General features: G+C 39.5%; 2 protein-coding genes across 5 annotated transcripts; one reads left to right on the top strand and one right to left on the bottom strand.

Annotated features, from left to right (window-relative positions):
- The first annotated feature begins 670 nt into the window (after positions 1–670).
- Positions 671–20,029, top strand: rtf2 (replication termination factor 2). 4 transcript variants are annotated; one of them, XM_080025367.1, is made up of 9 exons: positions 671–812; positions 1,163–1,257; positions 1,539–1,632; positions 2,577–2,716; positions 3,100–3,178; positions 13,755–13,865; positions 13,969–14,029; positions 15,323–15,376; positions 18,457–20,029. In XM_080025367.1, exons 1-9 carry the CDS (start codon positions 744–746, stop codon positions 18,660–18,662), a joined length of 909 nt encoding a protein of 302 aa, XP_079881493.1. In that variant the 5' UTR covers positions 671–743; the 3' UTR covers positions 18,663–20,029. The 4 variants fall into 4 exon arrangements, with proteins under 4 accessions (XP_079881493.1, XP_079881491.1, XP_079881492.1 ...); XM_080025365.1 differs by having other exon boundaries at positions 15,323–15,397; XM_080025366.1 differs by having other exon boundaries at positions 15,320–15,376.
- gcnt7 (glucosaminyl (N-acetyl) transferase family member 7) lies at positions 5,240–9,636 on the bottom strand (the record flags this gene model as incomplete). Its single annotated transcript, XM_080025780.1, has 5 exons — positions 9,467–9,636; positions 7,986–8,241; positions 6,865–7,606; positions 6,137–6,232; positions 5,240–5,481 (listed from the first exon to the last, which is right to left on the bottom strand). Exons 2-5 carry the CDS (start codon positions 8,190–8,192, stop codon positions 5,240–5,242), a joined length of 1,287 nt encoding a protein of 428 aa, XP_079881906.1. The 5' UTR covers positions 8,193–8,241; positions 9,467–9,636.
- Positions 20,030–21,778: the final 1,749 nt, after the last annotated feature.

Below are 21,778 nucleotides of genomic sequence, written 5' to 3'. Positions count from 1 at the left end.
CAGATTATCGGTCATGCCGCCAGAGATGTCTCCGCTGAGGTATTCCCCAAACTAATGGTTGCTCTTGGACAGCACTGTCGATAGTAAACTAATCTGCAGGCTGCAAGGCACAGGAAACAGATCTCATTAGCACTCATTGAACTATCTTCCAAGGAAACTTTCATCTTTAGACCACTCTGACAAAGGGCCTGAAAGCCAGACTAATGTCACTTACTAGTTCTGGGTATAATGGCTGACTGACTGAACGCTGCCTAATAGATTGATGGGCAGAGTGAAGTCATCTGTGGGACGTTGTTTATGTGCATGGCTACAACAGTGTAAAGTGTTTGAAGAACCAATAAAAACCTGATAAAAACACTTGTTAAACATAACATTTCATTAATGAAAAAATATTCTTCTTGTTAATTAGTATGCCCATTCAAAAACCTTTTGTCATAATGGACATTGTTGTTATTTTTATGGAAAACTATTTGCGGACCTTACCTGGGCTGCTGGGCTGAACAGAAACTACTAAACTGATATTTGGAGTGATGCTTCCACACTGTGGCTGAGGCTAAGAAATACACCACTGGAGATTTTCTGAAAGTGGCGTACATTCAGCCACTAGAAGGCGATGTAGAATTAATCGCACATCGCGCGAGATCTCTCGTTGTTTGTTTACAACAGTTAACTTCCTGCCTGCTAGTAGCTTTCACCACAGTTGGTCAACTTGGCAATTTAAGCTTTACTACTCAGCTTTCGAGATGGGATGCGACGGGGGTACTATTCCCAAAAGACACGAGTTGGTGAAAGGTCCCAAAAAAGTCGTGAAGGTTTGATTTTTTCTTACTTTTAGAATCCATTCCTGGTAGCGATGTTGTAGATTGCTAATGCTAACTTCTTGCCAGCTAACATGCTAACAACAACAGTCACTGGTTGCTTTCGGTTATTTGTGTAGTAGACGTTTAGGTGACATTCTAGTACTTAAGGTACGTTATTTACTTGTAACGATATAGTAGCTACTTACCGAATAGTTATTCTAAGGTGTTATGTACACATATGTTGCGTAACTCAACAGATAGCGTTAGCAAACAAACAAAAAAACAGTTAGCTACTCCGTTGAACTAATTTATTATCATAATTCGTGTGTTCTGTTCCCTCACCTACCTGTTCGTGTGTCCAGGTCGATAGATATGCAGAGTTGGCCGCCAAATGGAAATACTGTGCCCTGAGCCAGGAGAGACTCAGACGCCCCATTGTATCCTGTGAACTGGGAAGGTGAGCGTTGGGTTTTCTGTTTATCTGTAGCTTTCGTGGTATAAATGGTCTGAGGATGGGGAACCGATAGGCTACATAGTGTGTAATTGGCACAGACCAATGCATTTTTATTTATTTATATTTGTTAAATAGAGATAGACAGATAATTACTGTATTCCTAACTATTGTGTTGTTTCACTAGCAATACTAATATTAATGATGATTTAAAAATTCTACTGACTGTAATTTATTCTGATTACAGCACAGTATGTTCTAACGGTCCGGTTCCTGTTATGTTTCAGGCTCTTTAACAAAGATGCTGTTATCGAATACCTTCTGGATAAAACTGCTGAAAGGCCCAATGTTGACACTGTAGCTCACATCCGTGGGATCAAGGTATGTGAAATGTAGTTGTCTACTATTGTTTTAAAAAACACAGACATTTCCCCCTAGATGTTTGTTAAAAACCCGATCCTTTTAGTTGGAAGCCCAAGAACAAGACAGAGTAGCTTTCAGGTTTGAAACCAGTTGTTCGTGTGTATCAGATCTGGATGATAAGATACATGTGAATTGTGTGGAAGTGTGTATCTCATAGCAACAGACCTAACTGGAAATATCTTGTGGTTATTCTCTGTTCCTGTATATCTGTTTCTGTTAGCAAATTTGACCTTTGCGCTATAAAGGTCAAAAGATCACAGTCAGCGGATGTATGTGCACAGAGGGAAAGCACTGAGCCCTGAGCAACATGGAAAAACCCAGCGTCTGACTAACATCCTGTTTAGAGCTAACACATTCCAAGATAATACATGTTCTTTGAAAAATGAGACGAACAATAATTCTTGTCGGTATTAAAGTCGGTATTGCTACTTTGCACACATACACATGATGCCCCACGGACCACCACAGCAAGCAACACTCTGGTTCATTAGACTAGACATGGAATTATTAGTGCAGCGTTACATTGCTGTTACAGCATTATTGATATTGTACATTTTAAATAAAATAGGTGTACATACATGTTTATCAATTGCTGATGTAAATATTTGTATATATTCTATATTCCATCTATCCACATTTGTATTCATTGCTTACATTGTGTTACTTGTAGTATGATGTACATACTTATAGACTTGTTATTATCTTTAGGCCTACAGTATATATTGTAGTATAAAGCAAAGCATATGTTTTTTACCATTTAGATACTTATTTTCTTTTTCTACATATATTTCTATTCTAAAATTGGAGCAACTGTTACTAACCGAATTTCCCCCCTGGAGATCAATAAACCTATTTCTGATTATGGATTTCTGTTTATCCATGTACTCTCTCTCTCTCTGCAGGATATAAAGGAACTGAACTTTGTTGACAACCCAGCATGGGAGGGCGAGAGCAGAAATGCTAAAGGAGACAAATACGAGGACATGAATTGCGGTCTGTTCATTTGCCCAGTTGTCGGGTTGGAGGCAAATGGCAAACACAGGTAACAGACAACAAGTACACAAACTGTGTATACATAGGCTGGTGTGTCACTGTGTCAAGTATTATACTTTATTTTGTTAAAAGTTCTCCATTCAATAGAAAGAGCACGTTGGTGCATCACGTTTACTGTATTCTAGTTCTTATTTACTCATTAGGTGAGACGTACTAAACTTTTGGCAAGTTCCCATTTTTATTACATTCTTTATATGTTTTGATATATTTAGCAAAAACATTTGACATACAGATACTCCGCTGTCACCTGCAATACATCTTATACAAACATTTTATGGGTATTGTCGGTTCACTTTGTGTAGGAAAGCGCCGAAAAGGTTAAAGAATATGTATGTAACTGTATATTCTATTCACCAATATATCCATTTTCAGATTCTGTTACCTGCAGACCTGCGGCTGTGTCTTTTCTGAGAGGGCCATGAAGGAGGTCAAGACAGAAATCTGCCACAAGGTGAGCTCTATTTCATCATATTCCCAAGTCACTCTACTTTAACAGTCTTTGTTGGAAGAATGATTTTTACCAACAGTAAAAATCTGTATCCATTTTCCTAATGGATTTTACATATTTCCTTAATAAACTGCTCTACATTACCAACCTCTAAATGTTTGGCACCGACCATGCTTTATTTGATTCACAAACACAGAGAGCTCTCACTGCTAATGCTTGGTAAATATGCATTCTTGATATCAATGTAGATAACGCATACTAGCAGTTGGCACGTTGGCATGGTTTCAGATGCACCAGTTGCTCGGGCGAGGGGGGATGTGTGTTAAAAAGTGTTATATTTTTTCTTTAAGTTCCCATGGGGGAATTTTGACTTCTTGAAATAGTGTACAATAGTTGAATATATTAAAAAGAAAAGAAAATGTGTCTAACTTGAAAAGAAAATGTGTGTACAAGACCAATCTTCCTGTTAGTTACGGTTGATGGATGAATAGCTCAGTTTGTCTTGTATTGTTCAAATCGAAAATGTGGTCACATACACAGCTAACCTTAAACATTACATATTTTGAGTATTTTTCTCAATTTAATTTTATCAAGAATAGGGATTTATCTTCTTAAATATTAAGTGCCAAAACCCTTACTGACAATGACTTGAATTGGGCCACATTGGAATCTCACCAAAGCATGAACCATTTTTTAAATTTGCTTTTATGGAAATTAAAAGCTATTGCCGAGATGAATTCCTAATGGACAGGCTATTTTGACATAGTAGGGGATTTCCAGTCACTGCCGGGACTTGTTTCTGTGGAAGTAGTTGAAGCATCTTGGCCATAAGAAAAGGTTCTTGTGAGAAATGAATCCCATCTGTCTTACATTGTTTTATCAACCCAATACACATTTTCCCTCACATTTATAGCCACTGACATTTAGGCGGACATTGCCTTCTACTTACTTAACCTCACATTACGCTGCCATAGTGTAGAGTAAACCGTTTTTATCAATTTTGATAAGCATGTGAGAATACAGGCATTTGACTTCACATTTCTAAGTAATGATGACCACAAAATAACTGATAAAGCAGAAATCAACCATGGTTATTTGTTTTTTTGACCAGTGTTTATCTTTCCTCACATTCAAAGAACCACTTATACATGCATTTATTCCAGTAAACTGTAACTAAAACTGACTACTAGAAGTGCTTTACAGTAAAAGAAAGCCTAAATATAATTATATGTTTGGGTGGGCATGGTAATTAACAACACCAAAAAATGTATGCAGTCTGCTAAAGTGCCGGGATTTGTTGACCTTAACTTACTAGATAGATAACCCAACCAAATGACAAATAACTTAGGAAAGGATTTAAAAGTTTTTAGGAAAAAGAAAGCAAGTACCTGTACTTTTCATTTCACTAAGCCTCAGCTCTATGCTTGTGTCCTAAACTCAAATGATGCTGGACAGAGTAAACATTATACGAGTTCAACATTAGTCAGTGGTATCATAGTCCCATGGCATACAGGGGTCACCAACCTTTTTGAACCTGAGGGCTACTTCATGGGTACTGAGTCATATGAAGGGCACCCAGTTTGATACACTCTCCTGAAATAACAAATTTGCTCAGTTTGCCTTTAGTTATATATTATTATTAATGATTAATGATATTCATCTATGTGAAGACACTGATCAGGTTAATGATTTCTCACAATGATTATCAACAATGACTTAAAAAAGATGGGAAACAGATTCTTATGCTATTTTTAGAACAGGCCTGCGGGCACCTCATATGGTCCTTGTGGGTTACCTGGTGCCCGCGGGCACTGTGTTGGTGACCCCTGGCATATACAGTATCTTCACATTTTCAAATAGAACAGCATTCTTACAGTTTCATAAATAGATAAATACATCTGTGTACAGTAGCCCTGATACATAGTCTGGAAGTGCACAGTGTACCATCTTGCCTTTATCATTTAATTTTTTCCTACTCACATTATTAAAATTCACAGCCACTAAAAGAGTGCAAATAATTTGAACTGCACATAGCTCCACTTTTGTTGAGGCTATCAACAGCGATCATGTTCCAGCACTGCTGTTGAAGTTGCTGCTGTTTGAGTGGACCGTTGTGGCCAGCAGCCATGATGGCTCTATAGTTACAGTTGCCTGGTTCAACACCTTGTTTCTGTGCCACTGCTCCAGGCAGTCCAGTGCCTCTGGAAAGGTTTTACTCTCAAACTTATTGGCAAACATGCTGTTTGTGTTGATGATCCATTGCAGGTCTTTCACTCCATAGATACAGATGTCTCGTACGTATCGCCCTGGAAAATGACAACAAGAAATGTGGTCTGTAAGTTCCAAGGCCTGATACTGTTTTGCCACGGATTGTGAATTCAAACCTTTTGCTGTTTGTGTTATTGGTAGGTTTGTGTCCTACTGCTGTGATTTTGGATGATTGGATTTGTGCATTTTATTGTTGCATGGAAATACTTGCTGACTGTTAGAGGTCATAAAACACAGACTAAACAGTTTATCATACAGTATCTCATAAACCTGTATGAGTTTTCTTATCAACTGTTGTTGAGTAAATCTTAAGGTGGCTAAACCCGAAATTTTTCCTGTAAACCTGTCTGGAGTCAAAAAGCCAAACACAAGATAAGGAATAAGGGGAACAAATGAAAGTCATAGGACCAACAGAGGTAGGCTAATGTTAAGAAGAAGAAAAAAATATTTAGTACTCATTTGCATTTGTTGTAGTGAGTTTGGCCACAGAAGTTTACTTAAGATATTTCATAAAAGGATTAGTGATCATTTGTTTCCACGGTATCAAGCATTAACAATACACAGTTAAGCAGGGCTTGTAACATTTAAGATGGACCATACTGCATACTCCGATCCTCTACATTAATCAACAGAACATTACCCTTTATTGTTGAAATTTTCTTCTAGACATACACATACACTTCTGTACTGTACCTTCACAGCCGTTGTGTGCCCATCCCTCTTGATCCTTCCACTTGATTGCCCGGATTTCTCCTGCCCAACCTCCATTAACATGGCTGCCTGGAGCGTCTTTACACACAACAAGAGACAAAATGAATCATTATCATCTGACCAAATTGAATTTAAAATATTTTTTTTTAGCTCTGTTCGGGACTGCGTAGGAGACGGTTTCCGGATGCTTCTCTTAGAAACGGTTAGGGAAGCAGCTGTGTAGCGCTCTAATTAAGATGTGGGGAAGTTAACTAGATGTGCAATCGACAAACGCAATGCCCTGAAAACAAATCCAGTGTTAATATACACCTATGCTCTATAAATAGGCATGTTACTAGATACGCTGGCCCCACTTTGTTGAAATACCCTTTGTTTAAATACCAGTTTACAGAGCCTAGGCTGTGTTTCAACACCAGATTTGTTTTGCAGCGCACACACAGTACTGACAGGTAGTGGATCATGAAGAGATATTCACTGGTTTTGGAGAAATTTTCAAATTTTTTAATTTTGACAAAAAGCCTTCTCCAGAATCACTGACTCCACCTTTTGGCTGCAGTTTTCCAAATAAGAATAAAGCCTTATAAAGTTTAAAAAAGAATCATTAAAAAACTAATAATTCATAGCCAATGAAACCGTGTAAAGAGTTTAACGATCAAATAGGCTGTTTTGTAGCTGCGTGCCTGGGTGCCCACTTGTATCTGGCAGTTCACCTTTGATGTGGTTGAGTGTCACCCAGTAGTGCTCGTCTGGACTGAACGTGTCTTCGGACCACTCCAAGAGGTCGTGGGCTATTGGGCTTAGGAGAACATAGTCAACAAAGGCCCTCGTGAGAGCGTAGTAGGCCGTTCCGAAATACACCTGCAGATCATGTGGAGGAGGACCTTTCTTCAGCCCCAGCCCTTTCTGTGCTACGTGTGAGCCCATTACTTCCCTGTGCTGGAGCTGTGTCCTGTGGCTCATTGCCGGCGGCTGCTTGACCCCGGGCGTCATGTTTCTGTCCCTCCACTGTTTTCCCTGCATGTACTGCACCAGTTCCAGGTTACTCTTGATGGGGAAGTCCTGTCCACACAAATTCACCACCTTCTTCCAGCCTATCTTGGACTTTGACAGATCCTTCATGCAGTTCAAATCTGCCTGCAGGCGTGAAAACCCAGCGTAAGTCACTGTCTCGCTGCGGCTGGAGAGAAAGACATTTTGAAAGCAGCTCACTATCTTGCGTACAGCTGCCCGGTACTCCCACGGAGCCTTGGCGTCCACATGAACGCAGTAGACATTCTGTGGCATGTAAATGGCCCGCAACAGGCGCACAAAAAGCTCCAGCTCCTTGTGGATAGTCAAAATGAACGCTAAAGGGTAGTCCTCCTCCTCAAGGCTCAGAGGTCTTGTGATGAAGTGTAGCTCTCTGGTCAAAGCCGAACACTGCATGCGGCTTTTCAGGATATAGGTTTCCACCTGCAGACAGAATTTTTTTTTTTATGAAAACATGGAAAGCCTTGTAACATTTTCTTTTAGTGGAATCACTCACAGTTTTGGGCATAGGTCTTGAGGCTGGTCAGAAACCCCAGTGTAAGCTTACGTATCTGGTACATTTCTTGTTTGGCTTGTTGATTCATTCTTGTAATATCTTATTTATACATACGTAATCAGCATATAACCACCACAAAATCTGGTTTGTGATCCCCAGCCTTCAAACACAATACACAAATATGTGGCTGAAATTGAATCCAGAATTAATGCAATTACATTGCTTGGATAATTATACTTTCATTTGTGATGACTTTAGGCCCACTGCACTGTTTATAAATGCAATATATATGTGTATAAATCATACCTGGCAGTCTCTGCGGTACCATTCTAATCCTTCCTCCAAGACGGGCAGAAGAGCTTTGCATTCAGTGCAGAAGGTCCTGCATCTTGGAGGCTCTTGGGGCTTGGGCTGTGCTGGCATCCTTGCCCTCAAGTAGATGACTGAACAGATAAGAACACTTATCCCCAGGCACAACAGGAAGCTGCGTTTTGTCCATTCAAGCTGGCGCATAATAGCCCTGCTTCCCCGTAAAGAGAAGGCACAAGCACAGAAAAAACTCCTGCAAAGGAAGACATTTAGGTTATTTGCAGTAGGGTCCTGTACCCCAGAGGGATATTAAATAGGGTTAAATAAGTAGGTTAGCACTAATAGCTCAAGACCTGTGTCAGCTACTGAATAAATGCTAACAGAGATCTGACGCCTAACCGGGAACTCAGTCGTTCATCTTGCTGAAACACAATGTATAAAAGTAGCATTCATGAAGTAATTCTGCCTGTTTATCTTTTTTAATCATAATAGTTTTTATTCCTGCGAAGAACGTGAATTTAAACTAGTGCTGAAATGACTGAAAATAAATGACTGATAATAAAAAAAATAAACAGTCCTCTCTGGCATGACACATTTTCATGTTTTTCTTTTGCCCAAAGGATAATTTCTGGGATGCAAGGGAATCTTTCTCTCTGTATTCATTCATTCATTCATTCATTCATTCATTCATTTATAATATGTTTCTATTTTTTCCCCCACCGAAGATTTCTTTCATTTTAGTTTTATTAAAGGGATGTTTGGGAGTTTTTCCAATCGATGCCATCGATCACAGCTTGCATTCATTAGAACACTTGTGAATGTCTTCTTTTTGCTTATTTCTACTCATTTGACTTAATACTATGGAATATGTTTTGAATAGTTGCAGGGTATAGTTGAATCGGTGAGCTGTTTGGTCAGTGCATGACATGTCCTTTATTGAGCAAACTAGAAGATTTTAGAGCGAAAAAAAAAATGACCGTATACCCCTTTTAAACTGATCGGCACAGCATCATGTCCTGTTCCCATTCTAATGAAGCCTCCTCAGGTAAATCCCCCTGCCGTTAAAGCCCTGTTGCTCCACAGATACAGATATTCATAGGGGAGCTCCCATGGAAATGTGTGCAATTCTAATCTTATGTCACACGCAAACACTCATACGCACGCACCTTCCAAGAAACACTAAAACTGATGGAAAATACAACTATGGCCATGTACATAAGGGATGGCTTGCTGGTTGATTGCTGTCATAGTTTGAAAGTATTGGTATTTTCACAGTCAGAAGCCTTAAGGTGTTTTGCTTTAGGTAATATTTTTATATTTTTAACGTTCATTTTGTGATTTATATATATTCTTTGTTTATGTGCTCTCTAGATCAAACATCTAAGCTTCTGTCAATGCAACACACGCGCACACACACACACACACACACACACACCCGCGGATACAGTATGCAGATAGATAGTGAGTCGGCTAGTTACCTTCGAGGCAGTTCAGTCTGTAGGCCCGATGTGGAGGAAGTAAAACATCAGACATCGGTGCCTGTTTTGATCCTCGTTTCCTTGACCGATATTCTGAGCTCGTTGCTAAAATCCATTCAGAGTCGGCAGAGGGCACAAGTCATTTCCAGTGGCGCCATTATGGGCACCGATGCGAAGAAAAAAACAGCAGGAGGAGCAATTTCTGTTATATCTTTGAGCTGAATGTTGTTATCAGGCTTGCGCTGTTGTTTGTTCTGGCATCGAGTGACCCGCGCTGGCTGTGTGTTCCTGCTCTCTGAGCTTGAGACCCTGTCGGAGCGAGACAGAGTGCGTTGCTTTTTTTTTCTCTCTCTCTCTCTCTCTCTCTCTCTCTCTCTCTCTCTCTATTTCTCTCTCCCTCTCCAGTTGTATTCTTTGCTGTTTGCGTCGCTCCCCCCTCCACATCCCCACGAGACGAGGTCTGTCCCTGCCTGGTTACCAGCAGTAACATCACACACACACCTGACACATAGGAACAACTCCCTCACACACGTGCACTGTCTCTGCCGTGGGTTTTTTTCCACTCTCCTCCCCCATACAGTTTCCTACCCGCAGGTGTGTGGCATCTTTATTTTTTGTCCCTTTGCTTCCCATTATTTGTTCTCAAAACCTCTTTACCTCCGGTTCCTTTCTTTTTCTTTTTTCTCTCAAATGGCCTTTAATACCAGTGCATCTGCCCCAGTTCGAGGTGCACACAATTGAATAATCCACATTGTCTCTTTACTGGGTGCTATCTGTCTGTCTGTCTGTCTTGTTGCCTGTCATTTGGCAGGTTTAGCGCTAGAGTAGGATTCCTGATGACTTGTTCACAGACTTGATGATAAGGTATTCATCTCACCAGCGGCCTGTGTGTCATGTGTGGTAAATGGCGAGCGCAGAGTGACTGACTTCAGAGCAGCGGAGCACAGAGTTTGTTTGCTGCTTGGTCAGCTTCTGAGATTATCCCCTCTTGTGTTGAACAGAGCACATGGCCGCAGTTCACACCCAATGAGCATGCAGCGAGGCAACACAATAGATATCCTGCCGGTTACTCAGAGGTTTAATATTTGTGTTTTGTATATGGGTGTGTTTCCCCTTGTTCTGGAACAGTCCTGCTGCTTATCTCAGTGTGATATTAAAGTGGCACGTCATTTATGGATTAGTGGTTTTTGAGATCCTTTATTGCGATAGTGTGTCCATTTAGAAATGCAATGATGTGTAGGGGAGAATGGGGTACTTTGTCACACGGGTTGGTTGTCACAATCGTTATATCTCGGAACCAGAAGGCGCTGTCTGTGAAATTTTGGTATGTAAATATCCAGAATTGGGATCAGATGTCACCTACATAGTCTTCCTTGGAGTTAGACTGATGAATTTGAGGTGAGAGGACTGTTTGTGTGTTTCATGTCAAATTGAAAATATTTAGCTCCTCAGTATTTTTCTTCTAGGCTTTTACACAATGGGTTTATAACAAAACACTTGTTACCCATAAAAAGTGTGAAGGGTAAACTATAGTTTAGATTGTGGTTAGCAAGCTAATTAGTTGTCAGATGGTTGTTGGCATTGATGCTAGCAAAAAATTCAAGTTGGGGTTGGTCGTCACATTTTTGGGGGGGTTGGTTGTCACATGTTATCCAAAGGCTACAGCCAGAAAAGGAACACAATAACGAAATAAATTGTCAAGCTGTATCCTCACTGACACCCCAGAGAAGGAAAGAATAGAGCAGGAAAAGGCAGCTAGCATGCAAAAGAAAAAAGGGCAACAAAATCAAAACAACCCAGTGCATCCCAAACTAGACCAGCTGCCAAGGCTACAGTAAATTATGTAGGCCTATTTGTCAACTTGACAATGCAATTACATTTTCAATTTTAGTTATACTTTCTTTCCTTCTTTTTAAGATTATTCCCATTAAGATAACATTGTGACAAACAACCCCATAGTGTGTGACAACCAACCCCTTGATGGGGTTGGTTGTCACAATGTGTAAGGGTGTCTTTGATGATTAATTTCTTCTTTATTACAATAAGATAGAAAAAGTGAGGGGTACACATTTCAAGCCAACACCTTAAGCTTCAATTTATTGTTGGAATGACTATCGAAAGATTTTTAGGTGATGAGCAATTCTCACTAGAGTAAAAAGTGTGCCTACTTACCCCGTTCTCCCCTAATGATTTTTTAGTTGAGAGGGCTTTTCCCAGTGGGTTTCATGCAGAGCGGCTGCACCTTTGAAACAAAATGTTCTAGAGTTGCCAATATTTTTTCACTAAACATCCTCATCATTGTTTTTTGTTCATGAGACTTTAAAGTCAAAATGTTGTAATGCTTGAAAGATTCGACCAAATGTGACTTGCAAGCAAAAAAACTGAGCGGGGAAGTGGTTGGATGTTGATCTTTCGTATTAGTGTTGATTAAAGTGTTCAGCACAATGGACTGTATGTTTATGTAAATAATTTGTCTTACAGAAAAAGATGAATGTGAGTGTCCTGTGTGTACATTTCTTGACTTATTTTACTATTTGCCATTTCAGCCCACTTATCCTAGCCACAGTTACCTCACACACAAGTATTAACATTTTCATTAAGCTGGCTGAACCAGGCATCGCTTTGCAAGTCAAAGTGGGACTACATTTCCTTACCTGTTGTGCACCTGCACCTTGTTGGTCTTGGTTTTTGGTCACACGTCATTCATGTGATGAGTTGATGCGTTTTCTTTTGAATAGAGACTTACACATTTGAATGTTCTGTTCATGTATCTGGATGATGTATTTTTTTAAGGGATTGCTTTAATATTTTCAGATAAATACACTACATCTTTATATCAGCTTCACTTGACTAGCCCATATGTATTTGTATAATGTTTTGAGGTAGGGAACAGGGGAAGAGCTCTCACCAGTCACCACATTACATGTCCATCTCAGTGAAATTGTGTAAATAAGTAGCTTAGCAGAATGTATCGAATACTCAAAAAACATTACCAGACATAATAAGATCAGTAGTGCATTCCCCATAACACAAATAAATAAGCCTGCATTGGAACCTTGTTTCACTCACTAGTAGATAGAAAACATTTGAAATAAATCGATATGCTCTGATGTGGTAAACATATTAAAGGTGAAGTAAGCGGTTTATTTATGTTAATATAAGTGTTAAATCGCTCTTTATTCATACAGTAATCACTTACACGATGTGCGGGTTTCATAAAGCCAATCTCTTAGTCAGCGGATCTGCATGTAATAAGCAATTAAACTTTATGTAGTATCCCGAAATGTTAACCAATCACGAGAGAGAACGCTACAAACCGACACCCGTCCGCACCCGTCTCACTCATGGTCTCACTTCTGGTGCACGCCAGAGCGACACATGGGTGAATGTTTATGCGCATACAATGGCCGAGCAGGTAAAAATCCTTCCCAATGTCTGTTTTGATGGTTTTTATCATGTTTTATCACACTTATGGATCTGAGATGATGCTAGATAACTTGCTGCTCGAAGACCGCAGTGCATTAACGTGGTGACGTAGGGACGAGCGAGGGGACTGCTAACTGCAGTAGAATAGAATAGAATCTTTATTGTCATTGCACAACAGGTATACAATGAAATTGCAGTGCTTCTTCGACCTGTGCATAATATATATATATATAAAAAGGAAAACAGTAATAAGTTAATTAATTAAATAGCAAAGAATAAAAGGAGAAACATAGCAATATATACACTTTGTTTATCCAGCATATAGCACACACACACACACACACGTCATGAATTCAAGGACCTGATGGCCCAGGGAAAGAAACTGTTTTTTAGTCTATTTGTCCTGCTGTTGAGGCACCTGTACCTCCTGCCCGAGGGCAGTAGATTGAACAAGTGCTGTCCTGGGTGTGAGGGGTCTGCAGTGATTGCCCTAGCTCTCCTGAGGCACCGCTTGCTGGCGATGTCTTCAAGCGAGGGTAGGGGACTGCCAGTGATGCGTTGCGCTGTGTTAATGACCCTCTGCAGGTTCTTTCTGTCCGCCACAGTGCAATTGGAGAACCAAGCCGTAATGCAGTAACTGACAGGAAGTTAGCTAAAGAACCATTCGGCTTACAGCTCCTTTAATAGTATTTGACTAGTTATATTATGTGTCGTACAAGTGAGATCGACATCATGCTTGCCTTGCTTTTCTTAGCCATCAGGTGTTTAAGATGTTTGGTGAGTATGAACTATGAACTGCCTTTCATGAATGTGTTAGTCAGTCGGTGTCTCTTACCTGGGCTGCTGTGTGTTTCTGCTTTAGTGTGGGGACCCCTTTAAAGCAGGGGATGCTGTTGTGCTCAATGGCACTAAGGAGGAGGTGGAGAAGCTGAGGGAGAAGATGGAAGAGAGACGGTCTAAAGCCAAAACTAAGGTGAGTTTTAATCTAAGCAGAATCACAGGTACATTTTAACATCCATTTCTTTTTTTAAATGTTGTGATTAATACATTCCCCTTCCCTTTTTCCTTTTTTTTAGAAATCAAAGAAGGGCAAAGCAGCTGAAACTGTGTCTGTGCCATGTCCATCAGAATCAAAAGGTTTGTGTAAAGCCCGGTAGGAACATCATACATCGCGCATCTGTTTGGCATTTACATAAACAAAACCAAACAGAATGCCAGGACTTTTACTCTTTCATTTGTATAATGTTTTGAATGCCCTGTTGAGGAGTTAGTTGAGATTTTTCAAACCTTTAACTCGAGTGACATCCCATTGCAGCAATTGCAGCCATCTTTACACTTTGCTACGACCAGCTGATGATGCGTATCTGTAAGCCACCTGGTTAAGACATCTCATCTCATGATAATTTTAGTCAGGAGATGATCTGATGGTCAGACTCATGGAATTGTATATCTCAAGGACGCTTTGAGGGAAGCATGGCATTAACTTACACTTGGACTCAAGAATGAACTCTTGACATTTTGGAGGTCAAAGGTCAAGATCACTCTGACCTCAAATCTTCTGAGCACAATATTTTGAGAATGCATTGAGGGGTATTTGTCCAATTTGGAACTGATTAGATTTTGGTTATGCAACCTTGTAGCATATTTTAGCTTCTCAGGAGCTTTACCTTCTTTAAAGCATTACCTACCGCCACTGTATTTTCACCTTTCGTCAATTGTACAGTATGCCTCGCGGAGCCATAGAACTGCCAGGCGTTATAGTACTGGTTCATTGGAGTAGTGGCTTTGAACAGATGGCCAAAGGGCAGGAAAACAGAGCTTGAAATATGTGGTCTAACACCGAAACCAGTTTTAAACTGAGAGCACAAATTATGTCATCTCTGGGCACAAATTACTAATTCAAAAGTATGAATTTGTTTTCTTTATCTCCCTGTCAACTTTCTGGCTCTGTACACGAAAAGCAAAGAAAAGCAAATTCTATAAATAGTGCTATTGGAAAAGGGTACAGTGGTCCCACAGTATGTCCCTGTGTTTCTCAATTTTAGATCAGAGACTTCCAGTGTTGTGTCCTCAGATAGCATTGGCGTGGTTTCCTGTTTAGTTCTCCAAAACAGCACAGGGCTTTCGCCTCAAAAGCCAGCAGGGTGTTGGCTGCAAAACAGTTTGCATTATTTATGGCACTAGGATTAAAACCTCAATTCTCAAGTCTCAATGAAAAAATTAAAAAGGCCTTTTCCTTTCCTGCTTGTGTAAAGCTTATTTTAGATTGAAGCACTATGTGCTTTTGTTCGATTGTTTAGATGAAACATTGCAAAACAGGACAATTATTACAAACCAATATATCTGATGGATGGATGGATGGATTGATGGATATATTTATTGATTGATTGTACATAAAATCAAGTCCGTTTCTCTCTTTTGTTCCAGCAGAGGACACAGAATCTCCACCAGTGGATGTAGAAGCAGGAAGCTCACTACAAAATGGTGATGAAAGCAGCCAGTCAGGTATCTAACCACACTTTCATTGATAACTACAGACAAAATTAAGCTTAAATGTTCAATCTATTATATTTGAAAAATGCATTAGTGCTCAGCATAGTATGTCTAAGGCAAGGCAAGGCAAGTTTATTTCTAAAGCACATTTCGGACACAAGGCCATTCAAGGTGCTTTACAGAAGCAAGAACAAAATACATCAAGTATAGAGCACACATAAAAATAAAAATAAAGCGAATGAGAAACATGAATACAAATAAACATAAAATAATTAAAACATTTAAAAAGAATAAAAATAAATAAAAAATTCAAATTACAGGTTAAAACAAAAACAGTAAAGTCTTCAGACCTGATTTAAAAGAGCCGAGTGTTGAAGCGGACCTCAAGTCCCCTGGAAGTTTATTCCAGAGCTTGGGTGCATTAAAACTGAAGGCTGCCTCTCCCTGTCTAGTCCTTACTCTGGGGACTGTCAATAGCCCAGTCCCAGACGACCTGAGAGCTCTGACTGGTTCATAAGGGATCAGCAGGTCAGCGATGTATTTAGGCCCTAAACCATTTAGGGCTTTATAGACCAACATCAATATTTTAAAATCAATTATTTGAGTGACAGGAAGCCAGTGTAAAGACCTAAGAACTGGGGTAATGTGATCCACTTTTTCGGTCCTAGTGAGGACTCGAGCAGCAGCGTTTTGAATTAGCTGAAGCTGTCTGATTGATTTTTTAGGAAGGCCTGCAAAGACACTATTCATTTTCCTTTATTTAACCTCGAAAGATCAATTGAGGGGTGACCCTCTTTTACAATGACGTCGAGTTTGTACAACTACACAATATACAGTAGTGGCCAAAAGTTTTGAGAATGACACAAATATAACATTTTCAAAAGGTCTGCTGCTTCAGGGTTTTTAGGTATTTTCGTTAGATGTGTCTATGGTATACTGAAATATAATTACAAGCATTTCATAAGTATCAAAAGCTTTTATTGACAATTAAACTGAGTTCATGCAACAAGTCAATATGTGCAGTGTTGACCCTTCTTTTTCAAGACCTCTGCAATTCTCCCTGGCATGCTGTCAATCAACTTCTGGACCAAATCCTGATTGATGGCAGTCCATTCTTGCATAATCAATGCTTTGAGTTTGTCAGAATTTGTGGGTTCTTGTTTGTCCACCCGCCTCTTGAGGATTGACCACAAGTTCTCAATGGGATTAAGATCTGGGGAGTTTCCTGGCCCTGGACCCAAAATCTTTATGTTTTGTTCCCCTAGCCATTTAGTTATTACTTTTGCTTTATGGCAAGGTGCTCCATCATGCTGGAAAAGGCATTGTTCATCACCAAACTGCTCTTGGACGGTTGGGAGAAGTTGCTCTCGGAGGACGTTCTGGTACCATTCTTTATTCATGGCTTTGTTTTTAGGCAAGATTGTGAGCGAGCCCACTCCCTTGACTGAGAAGCAACCCCACACATGAATGGTCTCAGGATGCTTTACTGTTGGCACGAGACAGGACTGATGGTAGCGCTCACCTCGTCTTCTCCGAACAACATTTTTTCCAGATGCCCCAAACAATCGGAAAGGGGATTCATCAGAGAAAATGACTTAACCCCAGTCCTCAGCAGTCCAATTCCTGTACCTTTTGCAGAATATCAGTCTGTCCCTGGTGTTTTTTTCTGGAGAGAAGTGGCTTCTTTGCTGCCCTTCTTGAAACCAGTCCTTCCTCCAAAAGTATTTGCCTCACTGTGCGTGCAGATGCACTCTCACCTACCTGCTGCCATTCCTGAGCAAGCTCTGTGCTGGTGGCAGCCCAATCCCGCAGCTGAATCAACTTTAGGAGACGGTCCTGGCGCTTGCTGGACTTTCTTGGGTGCCCTGGAGCCTGTTTGGCAACAACCTTTCTCCTTGAAGTTTTTGATAAAGTTCATTTTCAAGGCAAAGAGGGACTTTGCAATTAATTGCAGTTGAGCTGATCACTCCTCATTACATTCTGGAGTATATGCAAATTGACATTATAAAAACTGAAGCAGCAGACTTTGTGAAAATGAATATTTGCGACATTCTCAAAACTTTTGGCCACAGATGTACAATGAGAATACATAACAAGTTTACACACACACACACACACACACACACACACACACACACACACACACACACACACACACACACACACACACACACAGACAACAACAATTTATTATTAATTAAATTAATTAATTTACTATTACAGTAGTCAAGTCTACTAAAAATAAATGCATGGACAAGTTTGTCTAAGTCCTGATGAGACATTAGCCCTTTCATTCTTGATCTATTTTTAAGGTGGTAGTAGGCTGACTTAGTAATTGATTTAATGTGTTTTTTTGAAATTCAAGTCTGAATCTATGACTACTCCAAGATTTCTAGCTTGGTGTGTGCTTTCTAACATAACAGATTTAAGCTGTGCGCTGACTTTTAATTGTTCATCCTAAGCATTGTATGTCATAGTAGTATGTCTATGTCTGGGTGGAAACAAGGCGTTAAGGAATCCTCCCCACCTTCAAACAACATGGCAGTAATTCTGGAGAGAACTGTTTTAAAATGCAGCACTTTTGTATCTTGAATGTTGTCCGATAATAATAATAATTTAAAGAAAAGATGTTGTAGTTTATATACAGTAATCATTGGGACATTGAGTGATGTTTTCAACGAGGACCTTGAACACTTAACAGCTGGGGTTAGTTTAAAGTTTAAATTGCATAAGCTGGTTTAAACTTTAAACCAACTTATGCAAACTAGTATGATTTCTCTTTCAAATGGGTTGAGTTTGATTTCGGAGGTGCCTAGTTGGCCTCTGGCTCTTGACACACACATGCAAACCTACACCACTCCAGTGAGATCATTTGTTTATTATAGGAAAACAAATATACATACAGTTACCAAACTATATCAAAACAGAAGCAACAACTCAAAATATAGATTGATAAAAACGCCTGTGTTATATACTACATAAGTAAGATAATTTCCCCTCATTATTTGTCTTACTCCCATCTTTCTAAAACATGTTCTGTCCTTGACCTGCTTTTCCCATTTATCACCTAGATGTGGCTGGCCCCTCCGGATCCACAAGCTCCTCTAAAGACTCCAAGTCCTCTGCAGCAGCCTCCTCCTCCACCACCAAGAGGTCGGTCCAACAGATGGAGGAGAAGTCTGAGATCTTCAAATCCCTCTTCACCACCCACAGTTCTGCCAAACGAACCAAAGATCAGACATCCAACTGGGTCACTCACACTCCGTATCACTTCTAGTAACTTATCTCTCGCAGCAAAGATCATCATTTTTTTTTAGATTTCTCCAGACATTAAAGCCCCATTAAGGATACACCTAGATCTACATAACCCAGCTCCCAAGGTGCATGGAAACCACCCAAAGTCAGCCATTCTGGAGAATGTTTGTTGTAAAAATCAATCTTTTTTGTCCAAATCAGTTACTCTTCAGGATCCGCTACCTGTCCGTACATGTGTGCGCCCACCATAGCTAGCATCATGCTACATGCCACCATGGCTAGCAACATTTACAGAGCCTAGGCTGTGCATTAACACTGGATATTTTTTTCAGCGCAGACACATGTATGGACAGATGGCGGATCGCGAGGAGATTTTCACTGATTTTAACAATTAACTGATTTTGTGAAAAAGCCTTCTCCAGAATCGCTGACTCCTCCTTATATAATGCTATCAATGTGCGGACTCATTTACAACATGTCTCTTTGGTCCCCAGTAGCTGGGTGTTTACTTGTAGTGAACACTTTGTTAATAGCTCCCCAAGCTGTATGTTTTGTAACCTAATTCCTCCCCCGTGTATTCCACAGCTTCTCCCTGTTCCAAGTTACAGGTGCTCTGAGAATTGATGCTAGGGTGACATTTCCATCCCTGTCACTCTGCTGTCTCCTAGTGGACACAGAACAATGTTTAAAAGTGATCTCTACATTGTTCAAACTATCACAAGAGTAGTATCAGATCATACCTTGATTTCATTAACAGTTGGGGTGAAAAATTACAACAGCTTCAGATTTTTTGGGTAGAAGTAGGTCCTACTGTGTTATTTGTATCTTCATTAATTTTTTCCTATTAATGAACACATAAAGATCACATATTTGTTTCAATGTGTATAAGCTCTATTAGGGTAAGCCTGACCCACATTTCTTATTTCTAGCATATATTTAACACATTTAGCAGAGGACTTTCAAGTCACTTTCTATTCATCATATTCATTATTTGTTTTCTTGAAATGTCGGGTACAACAAGCTCATAAATCAACAAAAGTGCACGCATAACAGACAAACATAAGTAACTAATGTTACAGGCCATTAGGAAACATATGTTTAGCTCTGTGTTCCTCCTCTGTCTTGAGTGTCATAAACTTCAACATTGGTTTTTTTTCAAAGACTCTTTGTGCTATATATGTTTTCTCTTTTTGGGAAGATCTTTGACATGGAAAATAACATAAATATGTTTTATTGGCTTTTAGCAGTGTAGTGAAATTGAATCATATTTTCTACAATTCTTTTTTCTTTTTTAAAGGAGATTACAACTGTGTTCCTCCTGTTTGCAATTGGACAGTCTTTGTTTGCAAGTTCCAAGCAAATGTCGAAATAAATTTATATTCATTCCTATTAAGTTGAATTTTTCCTCGCTGAGTATTGTCTTTATTGTTATAAGGAAAAGCCCAACAAGATGCTTTCAATGTTTTCCTCTAATAGCTTACATACCACTTACCTCTGACGACAGCAGCAGCAATAACTTCTTGTTCCTTCAAGGGAAAGAATTCACTCTACGAACTAACTATAAAAAGCTATCATCATTACATACCCTTACACCTTACGTGTTACGTGCTTATATCAAAGACTCATTGACATTGACTGTGGTAATGTGGGGATGCAGCCACTAGGTTGCAGCATATGCATGCTTATCACGCCCACTGATTTTATAGACCCGAACTATGGTCAGAGTGAAAACAGAACACGCAAAGAGGGAGTGTGCCTGCTTCTCATTAAATACAAGCTACACCATAAATAATCCAATCATTGTGGCCCAAAAATTAAATAAACATTTCATCCTCTTGTCTTCAACCAGCTGCAGTCTGACATGTTTTTATGTATTTTTTAGTTTTATTTCTCTCTGGGAACAGTAAATCATGACTAGCTGGTTTACAAAGAAATAGTTGAGAAGAATCATATTAGGTCATGCAAGTTTTTATAATGAACATCTTATTAGTCACATTCAAACTACTAACTATTTGTCTTTGCACAAGACAAAAGGCAGATATTTTACAACAGCCATTTCGTTTGCTGTTGCGTTTAAGTAGCATTTATTTTTTATTTTTTTAAGTATTGGCTCCATGTGGCCCCGCATTTAGCCTACTGATCTGAGTGGCTGTTGCTGAAGATAAATGTACCCTGCAGGTGCCACATTGATATAACGTATACATTGTAATGATATTTACATAACATTCATGTTGGACTTTCATTAATTTGGCCCATACAGCATAAACATTTGGAGATGATGTAAACATATGGTCATTTGTTCGATCTTTTTTTTTCTTTTTCTCCAAAGAAACAATAAGAAATTGTTCTTAGGCCTAAAGCTGGTATTTTGCAATAGATTCGTATTGGATATGAAATAATTTTAGAAATATGAAATTTGGGCTGTATGACGCGCGGTTGTTTCCATTAGGCCTATTTCGCTCTTACACATTTAAAATGGAAATGATGTTCTACATTTAACGGCAGACAGGTGTCCGCGCTGCAGATCAGATCAGAAGAGTATTTTTTCAGAACAAGATATGTAAGGCAAGCTACATTCTCGAGCGCATAGCGGAGACACTTTGATCTGTTCATTAGTTTAAGCTGAAGTATTTGGAAGATCAGATAACAAGAGCCATTTCAGGCCTTAAAAAGATTCAGTGCCTTTTGAAAGCAGATTCTTTTGGTCAGCCTGAGGCGATCTGGCTTTGGGGGTGGAATTACCTCATCTTGAAATGTCATCACGTATTTTTTTCCACCTTTTCTTAAACTTTAACCTGTAAGACATTGTTTCTCTTTTAATAGCAGATAATTATGAGTTTAACTATGTGGCTCATTGTCCATATATTGAGAGTTGTACACATAGCATAATGTTACATTATTCAAAAATAGACCTAGGCTATATACATTTTTTTTTCAAATAGGCTACATCTGTGTGGTCCTTTTCTTACATTAGACAATTACAATATGCACGTTGCTTTTATATAGAATATGTAATAAATGCGGGTTTTCATCGAGGAACTATGGAAAGGCTAGATTGTTTTGATTTATCCCACTGACTCAGGTGAATTACATTGGGTGGCGCATGCGCACTGCACGAGCGCCAGCCAGGTGAAGTCG

This window comes from Ammodytes marinus (genome assembly GCF_949987685.1).
Source record: "Ammodytes marinus genome assembly, chromosome: 4".
Lineage (NCBI taxonomy): Eukaryota > Metazoa > Chordata > Actinopteri > Uranoscopiformes > Ammodytidae > Ammodytes > Ammodytes marinus.
Note: the sequence above shows the minus strand (reverse complement) of the source record. Positions and strands in the feature narration are given on the sequence as shown.

Coding starts and splice junctions, on each gene's coding strand:
- rtf2 (XM_080025364.1), top strand. CDS start 744: ATGGGATGCGACGGGGGTACTATTCCCAAAAGACACGAGTTGGTGAAA. Junction 813..1,162: donor GTCCCAAAAAAGTCGTGAAG/GTTTGATTTTTT, acceptor TCGTGTGTCCAG/GTCGATAGATATGCAGAGTT. Junction 1,258..1,538: donor GTATCCTGTGAACTGGGAAG/GTGAGCGTTGGG, acceptor GTTATGTTTCAG/GCTCTTTAACAAAGATGCTG.